Source organism: Lepisma saccharinum, chromosome 11, assembly GCF_977018435.1.
Source record: "Lepisma saccharinum chromosome 11, izLepSacc3.1, whole genome shotgun sequence".
Taxonomy (NCBI): domain Eukaryota; kingdom Metazoa; phylum Arthropoda; class Insecta; order Zygentoma; family Lepismatidae; genus Lepisma; species Lepisma saccharinum.
Window position 1 is genome coordinate 39,788,107 of NC_139239.1, and position 22,965 is coordinate 39,811,071.

A 22,965-nucleotide genomic window follows, 5' to 3' on the forward strand; every position below is an offset into this window, starting at 1 on the left:
ATCTAGAGCACTGACGTGAATTTTCATGTGGTTTACTTTTGCCGTTATCTAGATATCTTAATATACTTAAGTAATCGCGAAACTATTGAAAATATGTAGATAGTAGCGAAAGCAAACCACACTAAATTCACGTCAATGCTCTAGAAGGAATTGTAAGCTGATGCAATTTTTCAGATTTTTTAATATCACAGCGGTTTTCCGAATGGAGAGGAAAATTTGAAAAAATCTGCCCTGCCGAGCCTTAAGTTGTAATTACAAGGGGTAGCGGGTTACCGCTACGTCATCGTGGTGGTACATATTGCGCAAATACATTGTAAGTTAATGCAACATAAAAAATCGGGCACTTTTTGTGGAACACCCTGTGTACATCCTGCCTACGTGCCAAAAAAAATTCTGGCGCCGGTTCCGTGGACGAACCTGTAGAAGATGCTGTGACAAGCGACGTTGAGTGGCCCCGAATCAAGAGAAGACCTGGTGTCGCTGCTAACAGAGCCATCCAAGCCTTTCACGGATTTTAATGTGTTCGCAGCTCTGCCATAAAAGAGAGTGAACAGTTACAGGAATTTAACCTTCGCCAAGGAAAGGCAACTTGACGCGCTGAAGAGCAGAGAAGGGTCAAAACGTTCCTTCATAATGCGATCGTGTTTCTCTTAAAATATTCTGCAAGGAAGGAATGTGTTCCGCCCGCCCCACCCCGCCCTCGAGTGATAGCGGCGCCCCCTACTGTGGGAAAGAGGAGGAGGCACCTAACGGCCTGTCACGGCCCGTACCGTATCTGTCTGCGGCGTGCGGACAGCCAGGCTGAGGCATTCAACTCGATCGCGGCCTACAACCCAAATAAGGAAACTCCCACGCGAGATAATAATGAGAACTTCAAGCATACGGAATCAAGGTGAAAAAAAATTGTTCTGTCGCAAAGTAATTATTCCGCAAGTGTATGTAATGGATCGCTTGTGTTTGCAGCACGAGTCATTAGTTAGTGCCAGGGCCTACCCGATGTTTGGAACGCTTTCGCCTTGTAATCAAGGGGTCGCGGGTTAGATCCCCAGCAGAGCCACATTTCACAGTCGTTCGGGTCCCACTTTCAATTGTAGGATCAGTCACGATTAGCCTTCCTGAGCATAAAGTTGACTTAATGCAAACGTTACCAAACCTTTTCAAACATGTAATCTCGATTGATTTTTACCACTTTTGACTAATCGCGACGATGAGGACGAGTGACGATATGATGAAATTGATGAAGTGAGGATTCGAACCCGAGACTCCTGGTATCATACTAACCACTCTGAAACGGAGGTCGGCTTCACTTAGTATTCGAATGAAATAACGAAAGAAAAAACTAAGTTATACTCAGTCCCGCTTATCTCTGGAGCAAGGCCGCGCACAGCGTCATAGAAAAAGGGGGATCTGTGGCCAGAGCGAAGCAGTTCACGCTGCTAGAAAGTTGTCGCTTTCTCCCATCCACGCAATCCCGTTCCCTCTCACGTGTTAATTGGTGGAGCCGTCTCGCATCACTACTTGCACAGAGACTTGATTTCGTTCACTTGCTCTAGAGATTGCCGAGGTATAGAGCATTCACGTGGATCTACATTTGGTTTGCTTTCGGTGTTGCCTAGATATTCTCAATAGTTTCGTGGCTACGTTAACCTATTAAACTACAGTAAAACCTCGTTAAGCCGGACTTCGCTTAATCCGGACAGGCAAAAGGCAAAAAGAAGAAAAAAAGAAAAAGCAGAATGCAAGGTTTTAAATGTGGCTAGAAGTCAACAAGAGAACTTCCTAAAGAAGAGGCAGTCAACCACGGATGAAATTCTGTTTCCCGCAGACTTTGTACTGTACTGTATTGTGTATTTATGCCTATACAGGGTTCATACGCATCCTGGAAAACCTGGAATTTTAAAATATTCCTTCCAGGCATGGAAATGTTATGAAATTTCACATTTTTTCCAAGCTGTACCTGGAATTTTGGAGATTGTCCTGGAAATTCCTTTTCCCCGTTTTATTTGTATGAATTACAATAAGTTTTCATTTAAAACAGGCCAGTGTCATGACAGTGGTTTATTTACTTATGTCACGTTGCTGTGTACTGTAGTCATAGTTTTGTGATAAGTTTTATTTTTGTGATTGAAGTATAATGCCCCGCGTTTTTGTATTATTTTGTATCGCTCAGAGGTAGAAAAAATTATGATAATAATAGTGGTTAAAAAGAAGGGTTTGCTATCCTAAATATTCCAAGTTTTCTAAGGATATTATTCTTGTTTATTTGTAATACAAGATGGTAATATTTTATAAACTTATATATACTTGTGTTTATTTTTTTACCTTTGTATTTTTTCTGTATTATTTAATTTTTTATAAACTTATATATACTTGTGTTTATTTTTTTTACCTTTGTATTTTTTCTGTATTATTGTAAAAGTTAAATAACCTTCATTATACTAAGAAATGAAAGGTGTGGAAAGGAGCAGGTGTAGGGGAGTTGGGAGCCTACATTAAAAAAAATTAGAACTTTTTTTTTTAATAAAAGGAAATATGTAATGATTTGTATTTTGCCATGCTTACTTTCTACACTTGTCCTGGAGCAATTGTAGAAAATCCTTGAAAAGTCCTGGAAATGTCCTGGAAAAAATGCATGATTTTGTGTAGCAACCCTGCTATACCCTTTGAAGACACCATAGAAAACGTATTTTGTTGCTATAAACGGAGTTTTAATGCACTTTCTACTGTTCTTTTAGGTTATTTCAGTTAATCCGGACTTTCGTTAAACCGGTCAACGTATTCCCCCATTAGTCCGGATTAACGAGGTTTTACTCTATTGAGAATATTTAGAGAACATCGAATGCAAACCACACGTAGATCCACTACAGTCTTCAAAATTCCAAAAACTTTAAGACTAAAATTTCCTCCTAACTTTGAAACCTTTTTCTTGAACGAGGTTAACAGTTGTGCTCGACATTCGTTCATATTGTAATAATAATAAAATGGAATAAAATTGGTTTATTTTTATTAGTTTATAATAGTTATTATTGTTATTATTTGAACTATTCAAGGTTTTTATCGATGGTCCGAAATCCTTTACAAAAATCTCTGACGTAGTCTCATGCTGTAGACACACACGATTGTCCCTCGTCAGAGGTACGTCCTGGTTCTACAGTGAGTGAATACCTGTTGTTTTTAAATTATGCAATGTTAAATCTTGTACGCGCAGTGAGCTTGTGGCACACTGTAAATTTTGTGTTCTCTTTCCTTGCAGGCGGTAACTGCTGGTCAGCGATGGTCCGAAATGGTCGATGCGTGGATCTTCTGACGGAGAGAGTGTCGAAGGAAGAGTGTTGTAAATCGAGCAGCGTGTCCACAGCTTGGAGTCAAGAGGACCTCGACGCAGGGACTTTGTTCTTTTGGAGGGTGCTTGGAGGAGGCGTGCCATGCCAGGCGTGTAAAGGTATGGATTGAATTTTGCTCATTCTCTTCACGTTCGTCATGTTGCGAGGTCCCGCATAACCGTAGAAACGGCTGGCATGGTTCAAGTCCTGATTCGAACGTCACTTTACTTCAAAGAAAGTTCCGAAAGATCAGTTTTCCCCTCTGAGCCCAGTATATCCTCCCATCAAACCTTTCACACCGATAGCGTCCGTTGTAGGAACTGACAGTAGAGTGAGTTTGTTTCCATAACAACTCTGTATCTTCTGATTTGCAGCTAGGAAGCGAGTCATAAGTCCCGAAACAACCAATCAACAAGATAACCACTGACGTCATATCAACAAAACACTTATTGCTCACGTTGTGCGGTGTTACTATACTGGACGCAACTCCAACTGGCGGCTGACCTTGACGGCTATTTCTGGCCCTTTCTCTCCCCCAATCGTCTTCGGGGGGTTGTGGCTCGATGGGTGTCAAGAAACTCAGTTGCGAAGTAAAAGCTGAAGGGGTCACATCGCTCTCCCGAAGCAACGTTGCCAAGCGCACTTCTGTTTTTGCCAGTTGGCTATTTGAGTGTGGAACTCCCTCGTGTAGGACCACGTGTGCAGTTGTACCATCAGCCCCCGCTGATTTCTGGTGCTGCCGCCCGAGAAGACTCTCTCTCTCGCTTTACAGTATGTTTGGCAACATGTCGTGGACCCAACGGTCATTTGGTTCTATGTGTGTATGAGAGAGAGAATCTAACCTTTAATACTTTAGCAAGTCGATATATATAAATTGATGTGTGTTTGCTCCGGCATAACTCTCGAACGCCTGAAGCGATTTCAACCAAACTTAGTACACGTATCACTTGCAATCTCGAAAGAAATACTGTGAGGGTAAGACACCCCTGGCACCCGTGGGGGTGGGAAGGGGGTGACGTAAAAATAATCGCGACCGATATTAATGTGGGATCCATAGTTTTCGGGGTCGCTAAGATGAATAGTGACACCCCCAATGCCGTTCAACTCCAAGACACCCCTGGCACCCCTAGGGGTGGGGGTGGGAAGGGCTGACATGTAAAAATAATCTAAAACGACCGATATTAGTGTGGAATACATAGTTGTCGGGGTCGCTAAGATGAATAGTGACACTCCCAATGCCGTTCAACTCCCAAGTTCATTTGACACTATACAGTCGTTAGAATTCATTATATTCCTCCTGTCTAATAGAAGATTGGGATAAATAAATACCCGGGCAACGCCGGGCAATCAGCTAGTCTGACATAAAACTACAACGGCCAATCTCCGTGACGGAGTGGTTAGCACAGCCCTCTACGACGCCAGGGATCCCAACAATCCCGGACTGGGCATTGTTGTTCTTTGTAAATGTCCTTCATCCATGTCATATCACCGCTCATCCTCATCTTCGCGATTAGCCAAAAGCAACAGAAAAGCGAAGTAAAATAAAAGAACCAAATTAATCTATAACGTACACCACATAAACGGAGTTGCGCCCATGGAGTATAGCGACCATGCGCAGCAAACACAGCTCCAAAATGTTTATTTAGAAATGCAATTTGGAGCTATTGAGTTTCGTTAACAAGACATCACGAATGCTTTTAGCTTTTGCTCACGGTGGAAAGCAAATCAGGCTCCTCGCGCCGCTGGCAGTAAAAACGTTTAAGTTGGGTGCAATTCATCTTCAGTGCATTTCTGCGAACCAGCTGCTATTGTTTACGAAGCCAGACAAGGTCGCTCTCCGTCTGGAAATGGCCCGAGAAGGAAATGCAGATGCACGCTAAATGCGTTTTAATTGCATCTTTCGTTGCGAAGACGCCCTTAGCCTTGAAGGGATGCAGCTCGACGCGTCGCTGATTGCAGGTTGCTTTTTTCGTCGCTTCCATGTACTACATTGCGCAACCAGGTCGGAGGGTCATTGATCACTGGATCGGAACAAAACACCTGCCAAACAGCGGCAGTCCCACGCCCGCGATTTCAGATAGAAAGCGTTTTCTTCAATGTTATAAAGAGCGGAAGTTGATGACCTGAAAAATATAGGTATATGACCTATAGCATGTCCTAAAAAATAGAAAAAAAATGACATAAAAAATGCAAAAGATGACCATTAAATTTGTTAGTTTCAGTTTAAAAATTGAAATGAAAAGGAAATTAAACAAAATGCAATATTGTCTTTTTAAAAAAAGGGCACCAAATGATACCACATACACATTCAATCAAAATGTGCAACGAGGATTTCCAATGGAAACAACCGAATAATTTTTAAACAATTTAATTAAAAAGTCGTATACACTGAATGAATTGGTGTAAAATGCATTAATTTCCCGCATCTGTGCTTGTAAATTGCAATCTTGCGAGACCTATATAGGCCTATGTTCACCTTGGTGAAAAGACTCAAGAATATTACCAAAATGAAAGAAGTGATAAAATATGACGAAACAATACACCGAATATTGCGAAAAATGACGGGAAAATCCCGAAAATCGAGAAAAATGACCTAAAACCTGAAAATTGTCAAAAAATGCAAAAAAATGCACTTTAAAATTACCATCTTTGGGTTCTAGACGAAGTGTAATATTGTGAATATTTAATGGGCATCGTGTCCGAGATGTCAGAAAAAAGATGACATTTCATCAACTTCCGCTCCCTAAACATAGCATAACATAACCCGTGGCGCAACAGCCCTTGTGAGCCAAGCCCTATCCACCGGCCTCACTCCCACTATAGGTAGATCATCCAACCAGTTACGGTGTGACGTGTGGCCAGCACGACGAACCCCCAGTCGTTGTTGTAGGTTTCCATGACCAGGTTACGCTACTCATCCGTAGCTCCCCAATTTCCTCACGATGGTGGGTGGCCACCGGTCCCACACATTGGCCGAAATCTCGGGAGAAAAGTTGTTACGCTTCCCTCAGGAGACTCGAACCATCGCGCGTCCCGTAGCCGGTGCCCAAAGCATAACGCATTAGACTGCACGGCCACGGTGCGCGACTTTTCAATGTTATACATCCCTAGACTTTAAGTTTGCTATTCAACAGCTAATTTACAATCTTGTAGTTGTATAGGCATTTGTATGCATAACCGTATATTATAAAATATATGGAGAAAGACTTAGATAATCGTTGATATAAAGTAGGGTGTATGGGGTGACCCTTTGTGCAGACACCTAAATGTCGACCTCGCTTCCACGTAGTACACCCAGAACTCATTTTGCAGACTAGCGAGGTTCCGGCGTCTCGACTCACAGATAGTATAATCCTCTGTGGGGCTCAAGTTGTGTTGTCGATATGTGTTTGTGGTTGTCACAAACCGTTCACTTTTCACCATTCATCCTCATCTTCGCGATTAGCCAAAGTGGCAGAAAAGCTAAATAAACTAAACTAAATCACTCAATCAATCAATCGTTATTACAAACCAAATTGATTGATTGATTTGTTTTATTTTACTTAGCATTTCTGCCACTTTTTGCTAATTGTGAGGGTGAGTGGTGATACGATGAAATTGATGAAGGGATTCGAGCCCGGGAGCCCTGTAGAACAAACAAATGAATTACGTTATTTCCTCTATAGCTGTTTCGGTTTTCGAGACGTGTGTATGGTGTTCCTTGCAGATAGGTTAATCCGGACTGGGCCTTGAAGTGGGATTTTAACCACTGTGCAATATACCTATAGCCTACCGGGAGTCGAACCAGTACTCCTTGAATACAATGCGTTATCATTACCATTGCGCCATCGAGGAGGCCCTATCTTGTGTATAAACCAACTTTCTTCCAACAGTATTCACATTTATAAGTATTATAAGTTTGGGCTCCTTGTAGTAGGAAACTAATATATTCTATATATGCATTCTAGTATTATGAATAGTAAGTTTTTTAATTGTCTTGAAACATCTAATAGTTTTACGTTGACATTTGTATCATATTGTATGACTAACATTTAAATTTGACATGGAGAGGCACAAATATGTGAAATTTATTTTAGATTCACTTTATGCTCAGATAGTCTGATTGGGACTGGACCTACAGTTTTGAAATGGATTCTGAACCGCTAAGCAGTATGTCTCCGCCGGTGGTAATATCAGTTGCCATGTGAATGTCGTGGGAACAACATCGGCTGCGTTGCAAAACGTTGCTTATTGTTGTGTTTAGGCAAGGTCCTTCTACCGCTGCCACCCCCCCCCCTCCCCATCCTTTCCTCGCGTTCATGAAGGGCCACTCACTGCGCAGAACCCCGTGTCTTGTGCATAATGCTCGCGCATGGAGGGGAGGAGTAGAGTGTAGCAGGCTTCACCGTATGCCGAGCAGAAGGTTCGGAGGGGAAGATGCGCGAAGGGTTCTTCCCAAAAGTCTTACTATACATACACGGGAGGGAGCGAGCTATAAGTTTCGCAACCCCAAGGTCTATGACTCGAGACTGTTTACTATCGCGAGCGGCGGTCGGCACTTTGAGACACGGAAGTAAACGATGACAGTCGAAGGCAGTCGATGGCCTTGTTTTTTAGTCGCCAGTACATGATCGTATTCGTATTCGAAAATGACAGAAAATAAATAAAAACGTACAAATACAAATCTATCTTATGTAAAATGTGTATTTTTTTAAAAACAGGTCATCGGGCGAAAATCACTCATGATCTACTATGTATGTATATCCAGTTGCGGAGCATCTAGAAAGGTTAATTTCCTGTCAGGAAAGAATTGAGAACAGTGAGTATTATTGTAGAAGCGCAACGACATTTGTTTATTTTCTTACATTCTTGTCTCGTCAACCCCTTTCTGCATTCCTATTTCGTTCCAGGGGTATAAGTTCTGCGCTAAATCACGAAAGCTCTTGGAGAAAATAAATGAAGTAACTAGCTTGTGAATACGCTAACGTCGGTCGGTGTTTAATATTCAGAATTCATTTCTATGTATTTAGAATTTATTTGCATGTATTTAGAATGCATTTGCATAATTTAGAATAAATTTGCATATCATTACAATAGTTTACATTTATGTATCTGCATATTTATAAATTTTATGAATTTTTAATTTTATGAAAAATATGTAAATAGAAGGTAATTAGTGTTACTAAATGTTATGCTTATAATTTTATGTTCATTACTGTAAAGTATGTAATGTATAAAAGAATAATAATTAATGTTTATAATATCGAAAATAAGATTTTATGGTTAATGAAGCGGTATGAATGGTGGTAATGGGTGTTGATCAAGTCACAATTACGATTTTGAACGGTCCCGGTAATCGAACCCACGATATGTAATGATAATAATTATAGTGTACTATGTAATAAAGTTATACGGTATGAAAGACGGTGGTCCGACACGCTAGACAGAAGACGATGAACTCTGCGGAGGTAGACGCCAAAGGAATTTGGGGAATTTGCGGTCAAGGTCAAATAACTTCAGAACGTCAGAACAAAGAAAGAACCCGATTGACCAATAAGAAAACGCGTCGGTAGATTTTGAGAACCGGTTTTTTCAAGGTTAGCTAGAACGCAAGAATATGGGGAAGGTACGCAACACCGTAGCACAGGACAAGGGAGGGATTGAACCAGACAACAAAGGATGTCTGGGACTGCGCGGCCAAGGTTAAATTTCTGAAACTGTGCGTCCCTTGTAGAACCGGTTTTAGCGAATTATACGGTATTCCGCTCAGGGTTGCCTCCAGGGCACTGAATGCTGTAGCATGTGGATTAGGGTAGAACGCTTCCTTGTTAGAATATGTTTCTGTCAAGGTAGACCAAGGTTACCCAGAACACAAGAAAAAAGGATTTTGAGATACCCAATTAGATTGGAGCGAGAATTTTACCCTGAACAAGGAGAACGAAGATTAAGGGTTTTATCCGAATTTGGAAAAAGGGAAAGCTATCAGGGACTGGACCTAAAGTTTTTATTATTTGCCTTTATCACGGGGTGTCGAACCTTGGACCATTTGATTATTTATTTAGCTAGTAAATTTATGTTTCTGTGTGTTTTTTTAATTATAAAATTGAGTTTATTTTTACAAAAGTTTGACTTTATGTCCAATATTTTTCAACTTTTTATGTATTTTTACTCAAATAACACAATTTAAACGATTCTAGCAAGAGGTTTTGTTATATGTTGTACACACAAAGTGTGTTTTGTCAATTTCTACCTGATTCTTTTTCAAGTTTAGGCTTACTGTTACCAAAGTAAGACAATGTAGTCTATTCAAGGAAGAGTTTGTATCAAATTTTCTACACACAAAGTGTGCCTTGTCACGTTTTTCCCTTTTATTTTACAAGTTTATACTTATTTTTACCAAAACAAGACGATTTATTCGACTTAGGTAAGAGTTTTTATTATATTTTGGACACACAAAGTGTGTCTTGTCAAGTTTTACCTGGCTATTTTCCAAGTATATAATTTTTTGTACGATTTTAACAATTAAGGCAAGATATTTATTACATTTTGACCAAACAAAGTATGTCTTGTCCAATTTTGTCTTTTTATTTTTCAAGTTTTTTTTTTTACCAAAAACACAGGATTAGTATCCCATATTCACTAATTTTTAACTTTAAAAAGTTTTGTATTTATTTAAATCATTTTAAAAACACTAAAGAAAATATACTTTTGGCTAAAAGTTATTTTATAGTTTACGCTTTTCAGATTTTCACTATGCTATTTTTGGTTTTGTATCTCTATATATATTAATTTAGTGCAGCTTACGCCTGTTATATACGAAAGTTTTTTTTTCCGGGTTTGCTGAGTATTTTGTTACTGTTATACTAGGTAAAGTTTCCTAAATATATGAGGTAGGGCTTTTGTTTTGCTATTTTGGAGATGATGCGATCAGCACCACTCTCCATCTGCTTTTACCCTATGAACCCAATTTTATTGAGGCTTATGAATCCTAGAGCCTATTTATGCAGGAGTGAGGGCTTGAAAATTTCGATCTCAGATAATCCAGAACTATTTGTGAAAGTATTTTAAAAGATATTTTATACTTATTATATGCCATTAGAATATCAAAGCTTGCTTAATTTTTATGACTGTAACGCTGTTATTGTATATTTAGCCAAGGCTTACTGGATAAAGTACACGAAATGTTTAACATTTCGACTATTTTCACTTGAGATATTATATAAGGCCAAACTTTTACTGTAACAAAAATAATTATTTGTCTATGAGGACTTTGTGTGTCCAAACTATAATAAAAACTCTTACCTAAGTCGAATAAATCGTCTTGTTTGGTAAAAATAAGTATAAACTTGTAAAATGAAAGGGAAAAACTTGACAAGGCACACTTTGTGTGTAGAAAATTTGATACAAACTCTTCGTTGAATAGACTAAATTGTCTTACTTTGGTAAAAGTAAGCCTAAACTTGAAAAAGAATAAGGTAGAAATTGACAAAACACACTTTGTGTGTACAACATATAACAAAACCTCTTGCTAGAATCGTATAAATTGTGTTATTTGAGTAAAAATAATAAAAAGTTGAAAAATATTGGACATAAAGTCAAACTTTTGTAAAAATAAACTCAATTTTATAATTAAAAAAACACACAGAAACATAAATTTTCTAGCTAAATAAATAATCAAATGGTCCAAGGTTCGACACCCCGTGATAAAGGCAAATAATAAAAACTTTAGGTCCAGTCCCTGATAGCTTTCCCTTTTTCCAAATTCGGATAAAACCCTTACTCTTCGTTCTCCTTGTTCAGGGTAAAATTCTCGCTCCAATCTAATTGGGTATCCCAAAATCCTTTTTTCTTGTGTTCTGGGTAACCTTGGTCTACCTTGACAGAAACATATTCTAACAAGGAAGCGTTCTACCCTAATCCACATGCTACAGCATTCAGTGCGCTGGAGGCAACCCTGAGCGGAATACCGTATAATTCGCTAAAACCGGTTCTACAAGGGACGCACAGTTTCAGAAATTTAACCTTGGCCGCGCAGTCCCAGACATCCTTTGTTGTCTGGTTCAATCCCTCCCTTGTCCTGTGCTACGGTGTTGCATACCTTCCCCATATTCTTGCGTTCTAGTTAACCTTGAAAAAACCGGTTCTCAAAATCTACCGACGCGTTTTCTTATTGGTCAATCGGGTTCTTTCTTTGTTCTGACGTTCTGAAGTTATTTGACCTTGACCGCAAATTCCCCAAATTCCTTTGGCGTCTACCTCCGCAGAGTTCATCGTCTTCTGTCTAGCGTGTCGGACCACCGTCTTTCATACCGTATAACTTTATTACATAGTACACTATAATTATTATCATTACATATCGTGGGTTCGATTACCGGGACCGTTCAAACCGTAATTGTGACTTGATCAACACCCATTACCACCATTCATACCGTTTCATAAACCATAAAATCTTATTTTCGATATTATAAACATTAATTATTATTCTTTTATACATTACATACTTTACAGTAATGAACATAAAAATTATATGCATAACATTTAGTAACACTAATTACCTTCTATTTACATCATAAAATTTAAAATTAAAAATTCATAAAATTTATAAATATGCAGATACATAAATGTAAACTATTGTAATGATATGCAAATTTATTCTAAATTATGCAAATGCATTCTAAATACATGCAAATAAATTCTAAATACATAGAAATGAATTCTGAATATTAAACTCCGACCGGCGTTAGCGTATTCATAAGCTACTGAAGTAGCCACTTTTACCTTCGACAACCAATTTCTTGCCGGTAGAGGCGGCCCAGCGGTTGACGAGTGTCTAGTCTGCCTGCGGAGGTTGTACTTACAAAGACATGTGGGTTCTTTGAGGAACCTCCCGTCGAATGGCCCGTGTCCAAGACCGGTCTGGCCCACCTACGAGGAATTTTCGGAAATCTTCGCTTCTTGGAAGTCGATTTGGTGCCGATCCTGAAAATCCATATCCGTACAATTTGGAAAAAGGGTGCAGGCGATTAATCTTCGACGGTGGTGGTGAGACGCTCTTTCCGTTAAAATAATGTTTTTAACCACCACCCCCCTCCTTCGAAAATAAATTAACACCCTCAAGGTATTTTTGGATGAGTTCCCCAAGTGGAGCATTACGTACATGCATTTGAAAAGGGTCACTTTATGCACAGATAGACTTATCTTGATTAGACCTATACAGTTTAATGTGGGATCCGAATCACTACGTGCCTACATCGGGTATCGAACCCGGGACCCTTGATTACAAGGTCCACTACGCCATCGTTAAAATTTAAGAACTTTCAAGAATATTATCTGTTGACTGTTTGTGCTGTTATATCATGAAATCAAAGCTACGTTCAAAAGTATTTTTTCCCGGTTATTTTATCTCCCTTTTAGACAGTCTAGGTCAATAGCAAAAGAAATATTGGCACACTTGCCTCACTTAGTATTCCTCCAGCGTATATACAGCGTATTTGCAAAATATACAATACTCCCTACATGATTGCTTTGCAACAAATCCATAATTTCTATCTTTTCGTGCAATATAATTTCCATTCTTATTAATGAAAGATGCATCAGAGGGACTGCAGCCCCATGAGCCCCTCTGTCGATTTACAGCAGAGTTGGGGAGTAGTAACGGTTTCTTTTTCGGTATTTACGTCACCTTGATAAATTCAGAATTGGAGGATATATTAGCCAAAAATAAAAATTATATTTTTGTTGTTGTGTTAAACATGTGCATGTACAGTAACGCTGGTAAACATTCACTACGTAGAACAGATGTGATCACTCACTCACACACTAGCATTCTTAAACCCGAAGGTTTATGGCTGATGCAACACATGCCTTCCATTTGTCCCTGTCCTGGGTAAGATCAATCCAATCTTTAACGTTCTTACCGATTTCCATTAGGTACATCTCAACGTGGTGGTACAGCCAAGAAACCGACACCAAGGGGGTAGCCATGGAGGAATTCATTTCTGAGCACAACCTACAAGTCGAAAATCAGCCAGATAATCCCCCCACCTACAGGGGAAGGGCGGGCGCCTCAAGCAACATTGATCTAATACTCACGAATGCAAGGGCCTTGGGCGATGTCCAAAACTGGAAAGTTATAGATCTCGCCACAATAAGCGATCACAACTTAATACTATTCGACTTAATCTACAGGCAACATCAGCTTGAACAGACAGACCAGGAGAACATATTGAACTGGAGAAAAATCGATCATCAAAAATTCCTAGAAAAACTCATTATCCCTGAACAATTGGACCAACAAAAATCACTCAACACGCTCGCAGAGGAACTCTATGCAAACATCAGACAAGCAATTGAAAATTCAACACCCAGAAATAACCAAAGGAAAATGAAGAGGAAGCCATGGCCAAAGAAACTAACCAACCTTAAGAAACAAATGCAAAAAGCCAGGAAACTATATCAAAAATCCATCATCGCACAATACAGAAATGCCAACCTCCAGATTTACCGTGCCAAAAAAAAGCAATACGAAACCGAGCTACTAAATTATAAGACACAACAATGGAATATCTTCATCGAAAAACGTCTGGAAATAAATAAATGGGGCACCCCGTATAAAATCGCTACCGGCAAAATAAAAAAAAACCGCAAACCATTTCCACCTTAATTAATGACGAGAACAACACAAATATGACAAAGGACTTGGAAGAAACCATCAACTTCTTAATGAAGAATCTCATACCAGACGACAAACCTGAAAACGACAGCGATGAAAATAAGAATACAAGAAAAATCTATCACCAGCCATATCCAGAATCACCAATATTACCTTTCACTACCCAGGAAGTAGAAAACGAAATAAGCAGCATGAAAATGAAGAAGTCCCCGTGACCAGACGGAATTCCTGTGGAAATAATACAAGAAATCACCCCAGTACTCACGCCTTACATTACTCAACTATTTAATGAGTGCCTTATTCAGAAGATATTCCCAGAAACCTGGAAGGAAGCAAACTTAATAATCATCAAGAAACATCCAAATAAAGATGAAACCAGGGTCAATTCATACAGACCAATATGCCTTCTCAACGTTTTGGGAAAACTCTTCGACAAACTTATCCTAAAAAGACTGCTCAAACCCATATCAGGGATACAATTTGGGTTCACGAAAGTTAAATGCACTGGCGATGCATTACGCCTGCTATCGTCTACAACACAAAACACTCCAAACAAGTACATGGTTGGAATAATGGTGGACATCGCCGGGGCATTTGACAATTTGTGGTGGCCCAGCCTTTTTCAAACACTTAAAAATATGAACTGCCCAGGTACACTCTTCCTACTTCTGAAAAGTTATTTCTCTAACAGAAAAGTTAGCATCAAATATCCGGATCTACAAATGAGTAAGATCACGTCAAAAGGTTGTCCTCAGGGTTCCATTCTGGGACCCGAGCTTTGGAATACTAAGTTGGAGCCTGCGCTTATGAAACTACAAGACCATCCAGACATAGACCAGATCATAGCTTATGCGGATGACATTATCATGCTCACTTCCGGTAACTCAAGAAGGGAAATCGAAGATAAAGCATCTACTGCAATCAATATGCTATCCGATTGATGTGATCATGCTAAACTCAAAATAGCCTCGGAAAAGACTCATTATATTATCCTTAAGGGGAAGTTACAAAGAAACCCTCAAATCAAACTCAGAGAAAGAAATTTAAAAAGAGTAATAGAAGCTAAATATCTTGGTATTACTCTTCAAGAGAAGATGTTTTTTAACAGACACATAGCCCTGGCAACAACCCAGGCCGAAACAACTATAAACAGTCTAGCCACATTGAGTTCAGCAAACTACAACCTTCCACTATCACACATAAAAACATATCTCATTACCATATATAATTCTATTATTTCCTATGGCTCGCCCCTGTGGGCCATGGAAACCAGTAAACAGTACATTAAAAGCAGATTGAGATCTTCACAACGCAAAGTGATACTTCGCCTCACGGGTGCATTCAGAACAACCTCAACCCAGGCTCTTCTCATGATTGCGGGCCTACAGCCTATTGAAATCGTTATTAAAACTAGAGCATCAAAGTATTACTTTAGAAATGGACAAGAGGACGAATTCTATAAACTAATTGGAATACGCCCTGCCACGGTACCAGAAATTTACAACCACTTGTTTAGCGTCTGGCAACAGGAATGGACACAAGCTACGCAAGGAAGGAGACTTCACAGCTTCCTTCCAAACATAAAAGAACGACTTTCGATGGACCATTTCCATCCAACGAGAGGTCTCATACATTTCCTAACGGGACACGGTCCCTATGGTCAACACCTAAATAAGCACAACCTCAGACAGACTGATAAATGCCTGAAATGTAAAGCCGAGACGGACACACCGGAACATAAATCCTTCTTTTGCCAGACATCAAACAAACAAATCGAAGATTTAAGACAAAAGCTACCAAACTTCAACACGTACCAGTTAATAAGAAATCCCGAGCACTTTACGTTACTAAACGACTTAACAAACCTGGTGTCGAAAGAGGAACATTCCCTCTTCAAATCCGGCATCACTCACCTCCCCATTCAATCCCTCCCTCCGGAATGTAATATACCCCCCAGAAGATCACAAAGAATCCACCTTCGACAAACTCAACAACAGGACATCCCTTCTTAGGACTAAGATCACCAAGAGGATAATGAAGCAGAACCTCCCACAATAACATCAAGAAGAAGACACTAATACACAAGACAGTGATACGCCTCCCCGGAGAAAGGCAAAGGATAACACTGCAAGGACTCGACCTAGGAACCAACCGAATTTAACCCAGATTTTTCTTTTTCATTTCTTTCTTAAATTGTAATCTTACACCCCCTTCTTTATTCTCGTTACTAAACACACTGCAAACTTCTCTCACTGATTCTTGACAATTCTCTATATTTCCACTACCGAACGTACTAATGTACCCGATACTTCCCAGGAAATCCCTCCCTACTTCTTTCCTTCCTGATGATGTCCCGGGTACCAACCGTCGTACCGATGTTCATCCCAGTCCGACCAACTCTTGCTGGTCTCCCGCAAGTCTCCTTGCATCAGGTACCACTCGTTCTTTCATATCTCTTCCTACTATTAATACGTACATCTCAAAGCCAATAATACTCTCACTATCTCAAACATAACATACTAGAACATAGACCCTGCTTAACATTCATAGAATCGTGTTAATGTCCATTCCTCATCTCATCCATCAACACTAATGCACACGACACACAATAAAACTTATCCTAAGAAAACATTACCCACCCAATTACACACATATGTAATTTCGTATCTGTGATCATAAATAATATTAATGTTAAACACTAACACTTATTTACTTCCTACTATTTCTAACCTTTATCTTAATCTTCTTACCTTGTAGAATAATGTGAAACCAACTTTGTTCAGGCAAACCGAACAAATTTGGTTCTTCACACTGGGACATTCTTGCCAATGTCAGTGAATTATTGTAATTAAAAAAAAAGGAAATCAAGGATGAATCAAAGAAAAGCGGGGGAATCCGTAAAAAATTCACGGAACTGACGCCCTGGGTTAATTTTCAGGTCCCAGGGCATAAGCGCATACCTCCGAAAGTAGTTTGACTACTTTTATCCGTATACATAAAATAATAATCGTTCTATGTAACCATATCTTGTATACTGTTTAGGAAATAAAATTCTTTAGTTTCGTGCTTTCAGTGCAACACCTGAAAACCGACAGCATTAAAAAAAAAATCTCAACGTTATCCCTCCTTCTTCGTCTTGACTTTCCTACAGGTCTCTTACCATCAGGTTTCCCAACAAGAATCCTGTAAACTCTTCTCTCCTCTCCCATTCTTGCCACATGGCCTGTCCACCTAGACCTTTCTGATTTTTTTCAATGATATTTGGATATGAATACACATTATGCAGTTCTAAATTATGCAACCTTCTCCACTTACTTGTCTCCTCGTCCAAATATTTTTCTAAGGAGAGAACATCTGTTATACTTGTGATAACTGTTAAATGACAAAGTAACAATAATGGTAAGATGTTACTTATTCAACTGCGATTGACAAGGATCTATTCTCATTTCAGAAACATGTGCGGGTGTTCAGTGTGGAGAGAACAAGAAGTGCATAGTGAGGAGAGGACGGCCAAAGTGTGTGTGTTCCCCCGAATGCCACAAGGGGAAGCATAGGGGACCCGTCTGCGGCACGGACGGCCGCTCCTACAGGAACCTCTGCCGGCTACGGAAGCGATCCTGTCGGAAGAAAGGAGGCCTCGCCGTGGCTTATTATGGCCACTGTCAGAGTAAGTAGATGTAAGTCTTGCGATGGCTCGGAGCCCCTCTCTGCAGAGGTTCAGGGGTGGCCTTTCTTCTAGTGCATGCTCGATGATCGTGGGGGAAGGTTCCCCAGCGTCTCTAGATGTGGACAAGACTTTGTGTTTAAGCAGCAGTGGGAGTTGATTGTTTTGTTTATACATACTGTGGACAGAGATGTGCGTAAGGGCATAATCAGATGCCAGTTTGGGGAAGGGCAGGTATCAGACAAGTTAACTCTTGCAACGATTGCAGTGGGGCAGAAACTGGGATGCACAGGGTGTACCCCTTCCCTTATAACATCCCTGAAGTAATTTCACAGACGCAGAATTCTGTTGTTCAAAGAATCTCCTTTTTGGTACCTAATGCAAACATTTCATTTCTTTACATTATCTCCTTACCAAAAAGAATCAAAACCACCGTGAACCTAAATTGTGGTACTAATTACCTCACTTGATCTGTGTTCTTGGAAAATTTTATCGTGATGTAAATATTGTTTAAAATTAATTCAAAACGAAGAATGAAGCATAGAGCATATATTTTCCTGAATTCTACATGTGTTTAAAATCTGTTAAAACTATCTTCAAAATAGCCATGAAATTTGTAAAAAATTAAAAATTGTTTTCTGATTTTTTATTGGCAAATTTTGTTTTTTAAAAATTCAGAATTATAAGGCCTGTTCTAAAATTTAATGAATGGTCCATGTTTACACAGCACACACACACACAAACAGTATTAGTTTTAAAAATACCTCAGTTAAATGTAAATATAATATAGTTATGGTTAATACAATTAGTGTATATCAAGACAATATTTAGATTCAACTTTTTAAGAGAAATTTTTTTGTTGGTCATATTTCGAAAGTATTTATTGATGATAAATAAGTAGTAACAATTAAATTATAACTATTAAAATTGTACCATCCTCGAGGTACTAAGTACAGTATGTCGATACTGTATAAAATATAGATAATGTAAAATGTAGTAATAAAATTAAGAAAACAAAATGTAATTTTTATAATCAGTGAAAAATTACGCATTACTGCTTTACAATAGGTTGTTCTTAATAATAATTAAATATATAGTTCTATTAATGGAGACTGGATCACACTTTGGGCACTTTATCGGTGCCGGAAATGCAGAAGATCTCTTGATTGCAATATGTACTAAGGGAAACTTGCTGTTATCGTATATATATATATATTCATTTATTATTGTTATTATTACTATCGAGGTGAAAACTGGTGGTTCGGAACAAAAAGTGTATGATTTTGGTCCATATAGCACCCTTCACACGGCAATTCCACCCTTTGCTAGTTCTAAAATCTAGTCCTTTTTCATAAAATTCTCCCTTTCTGTACTGCTACATGTACCCAGGTTCCAAGTTTCCACTTCTTGAATGCTGATCCAATGAATGCAATATTTGACTGTCCTCCAACTTACCTTTAACTCAAACTACCCCCTGAATATGCTGGTATCCACGTCTCTGTCCACAACATATAACACCAGATGGAGTGTTCAAATTAAAGATAATATGGAAGACTCAGAACGTCTATTTTCAAATTAGAGATTTTTAATGCTCCACTAGCCAGTCTGTACTCAACGGTCCAGGCATCGATTCCCATTGGGGTCACATTTCTGTTACTTTCATCTCACTTTTAAATTGTGGGTCTAGTAGATTTGCCGGAAGTTAAATAAAGAGGATTTTCACTAGAACTTTCTGAAGTAATTAAAATTGTTTCGCTGTAGGAGCAATAACCACAAACTCGTAATACCATAGTCTATTTTACTTTTCTTGAAAAAAAAAAAAACACAACAACTTGCGATTATAATTCCAACATTATCATATTTTCAGCAAACACATTTGCACATGAATCCAGTGTGATCTTACTATTCTAGAGAAAATGAAATATTTCAAGTATTGCGGCCTTGATGGTTTGAATGTGTGTACTGAACATACTTCAAATCCTTGATAGGTAATATGATATAGAACTGTGTACGATAGAGGAAGTACTTGCTTTCTTAGACTGGGAACAAACTTTCAAGAGGCGTGTGTCGCTTGTCGCTTAGGTCTGAAATATCCCTTACAGTCTAGACTCATAAAGTCTCGAACAAGGCGAGACTCGCAAACAAGAGAGAATCTCGTTTTCATCTTGATTTTATGGATATGTGTCTCGTCTCGACAAGTCTCGAAGGGTTTGGTCTCGTTCTGTTCCCCCGTGGCGGAGTGGTCCCGGGTTCGAATCCTGGCGTGGGCATGGATGTTTGTGAGTGTGCATTCATCAATTTCATCATATCATCACTCATCCCCATCTTCGCAAATTAGCCAAAAGTGGCACAAAAAGCGAAGTAAAATAAAGCAAATCAATCAATCCTTCTCTTCTCATTTTGTAATGGTGATCTCGTCTCAGTACCATCACTAAATATTAATTCAGTACTAAAAATATACATAATTAAATTGAGTGAAGTCGATGTTCATAAAAATGAGCTAATTTGCAAATCGAACTAGTGCACAATATTGCTATTAGATGTAACTTCCTCCATATTAATGCAAAACTGTTTTGGTAGGTCGAGTTAGGCAATACTACAGCAAGGGATTTTCAATTTCGCATCCATATATACCAGAATTAACATTATCCTCGATAAAGATTTCGCACCGAATATTTTCAGTTGTATATTGATACCAGCACACGGCCTCTTGAAGAGTCTCTAACGACTAGTGCCAAGGTGTTTTTCTCCTGTTACAAGTTGCAGAGCTTCTCTGTGGCAACCTTCCAGAGGATTTCTGGCTACGTCTTCATTCTCACGAGACCAAATGTCACTCTCATCTTCAGGAACCGGAAATGGTGTCTTATCGGGAAATAATGTAGCTGATTCCTGGATAGAATCTTACCTTAACTTATCTTAACACGTTTCACTGAATAACGCTCTAATATACAGAGTGTTTGCGTGATCTTGAATCACTGACAGGGTAGATGGATACGGACCCAAACACGAATATGAGATATGGAGCGCCAATCCGGAAACGCATCATTAAAAAGTTATAAGCCAAAACTAGTTTGGGCTGCCTATGACAGTGGAATAAGACAACTGAAGATGCGGCTTGTAGACTTAATATGGACATTACTACAGTATATCCTAGCACTTCGACGAAAACGTTACAACAGCTGTTCAAAATGGCGGCCCCCAAGCGTCCATATGCAGTGCAGACATGAAAGCGTCGCAAGAAACTCTGTCGCATCCGCTCTATTATCTCTGGAGTCGTTCTGAAGATATCACAGGCAGCAAGGATTCTTGGCAACCAATCGCCAGCCGTTACTGCCAGGCAGTGCACCCTGAATGTCCATATTACATATACAAGCCTCATCTTTCAGTTGCTGTATTCCACTATCACAGGCAGCCACAACTAGTTTTGGTTTGTAACTTTATAATGACACATTTCCGAACCGGGGTTCCTTATCTTATGTTGGTACTTGGGTCATTCTCCATCCATCCTGCTGGTTTGATCCAAGGTCATGGAAAAACCGTGTACAATGGACTTTTCAAGTGAACAGGGATCCACATAGGGCAAACTAAAACTATTTAAAAATTATCTTTCCTGCGCTAGATACCACAACGTTACACTGTAGCTTTCCTAGCGACGTGATTCGAACAAGTGTTCTCGTGTTACCAGCCAGGTGGTTTAATCGGCGTCAACATCCAATGTTTCGAGCAATATACTGGAACCAAACACATTGCTTTCTCGTATAATAATAACATTTACACACTTTCTTTGTTGATGGACATACCATTTACAGATACAGACTGTTAATTTTATATGTTACTATATCACCTTAATACGTGATTCACAATAAAATCAGCACTACTTTATGTGCAAATTAGTGTGGATTTATACACACATATTTGCACAATTGTGTGGTTTCTCTTTATTATCTCTAACCTTCAAATAAGGCATTTATATTATATAACGAGTCTGTCTGTCATTTTATATTGTTAGTTCTCTTACATTATAGCTAAACATTTAAGTGAAATGTGCAGAAGACCAGTTATCAGACACACAATACTGCAGTCATACCAGCATTGCATTATTACACAATCATTTGATATAATTGTATTTTGCTGTTACAGTAGGTGTACGAGTTATTAATTAATGCACATAGTCGAAATGCTACTTCTGAAACTACAGTACCATACTGTAAAATCTTGGTAAAAGTCATCAACATTTTCGATTATTACGACAAAGGAATATACGGTATATACAATTGCAGAAGGTAAAATATATGATACTACTTTTGGACAGAGAATTAATACGTGCCTTCTGGTTACATAACAACAAAATATTGCATTAAATTATGTTTACATATTACTTTTTCATAAATACCTAATTCTTAAAAGTCGCTACTACATGGGCCTACGTTCTCTTTTCTCCTCAGGTTTAGGAATCTCTATTCCTTCCATCCAATCCAAAAGTGCAGAGACTCAATACAATGGTAATGTATCGACGAAATAAATATTTTAATATCTAGAAGGAACATGTTATTGTGAATTCAACATATAATGTATAGAAAGCCAGAAATGTTTCAAACTTCGATCTGAAATATTATTCCCATAGTTTGTATCAACCAATGGGAAGTGCTTTCTTTTGAAAGTCACACGCATACATTCCATCTTTTTACTTTCTCTCCTCCCTATATTTCAATTCCCAATAAGTACGTTTACGAATGTATTTCGAACTAAGTATTTGATGCCCCTGTCAAAGAAATGTTAACTAAATAACAGGTGTCCCAATTAACGAATGAGCAAATGCCCAGGAGTTCTAATCTAACTTTCAATTCGACAGAATTAGCAGGATTTATGTAATTTGGGTGCAAATTTTGGGGTTAGAAGCAATGCACACGCATCTAGTGTTAGTATTTAAAATTTTAGTGACTTGGTTGACAGGAAATTTAAATAAGTTCAGTCATACAGAATGTTGTTATTATTATTATTATTATTATTAAATAGCAATCCTAATATTAGTAATATTATTTAAACTGTAGGTTAGACGAATTAAAAAATATTTTAACTAAACAATATTTTTCTTCATTGCACAAAAAACTTTGATGTACTTAACATTTTGAAGTAGAAACAAACAATTGTATTAAATTGTATTCAAACCAAGTAGAGATTTTGTGTTTTAATAGTTAGACTTACCAACATGTATTTCCCTGCTATAAAATGCACTATACTGTAAAATCCTGCTTATTTTTAGTGGATTGAATGATAATTTGAAATTTAGTAGGCCATGAAATAAGTGGGATAAACGGATCATTCCG

The 22,965-nt window shown here is 38.6% G+C and overlaps 1 protein-coding gene across 2 annotated transcripts in view; it reads left to right on the plus strand.

Annotated features, from left to right (window-relative positions):
- Positions 1–22,965, plus strand: part of Fs (Follistatin) — a 236,829-nt gene that overhangs the window by 164,327 nt on the left and 49,537 nt on the right. The window contains exons 2-4 of one of the 2 annotated variants that reach the window (XM_083130943.1): positions 3,254–3,442; positions 17,426–17,641; positions 22,084–22,140. In XM_083130943.1, coding sequence (XP_082987069.1) covers positions 3,254–3,442; positions 17,426–17,641; positions 22,084–22,140 — 462 coding nt within the window. The remainder of the gene's footprint in view (positions 1–3,253; positions 3,443–17,425; positions 17,642–22,083; positions 22,141–22,965) is intronic. The other variant, XM_083130944.1, reaches the window with a different exon arrangement.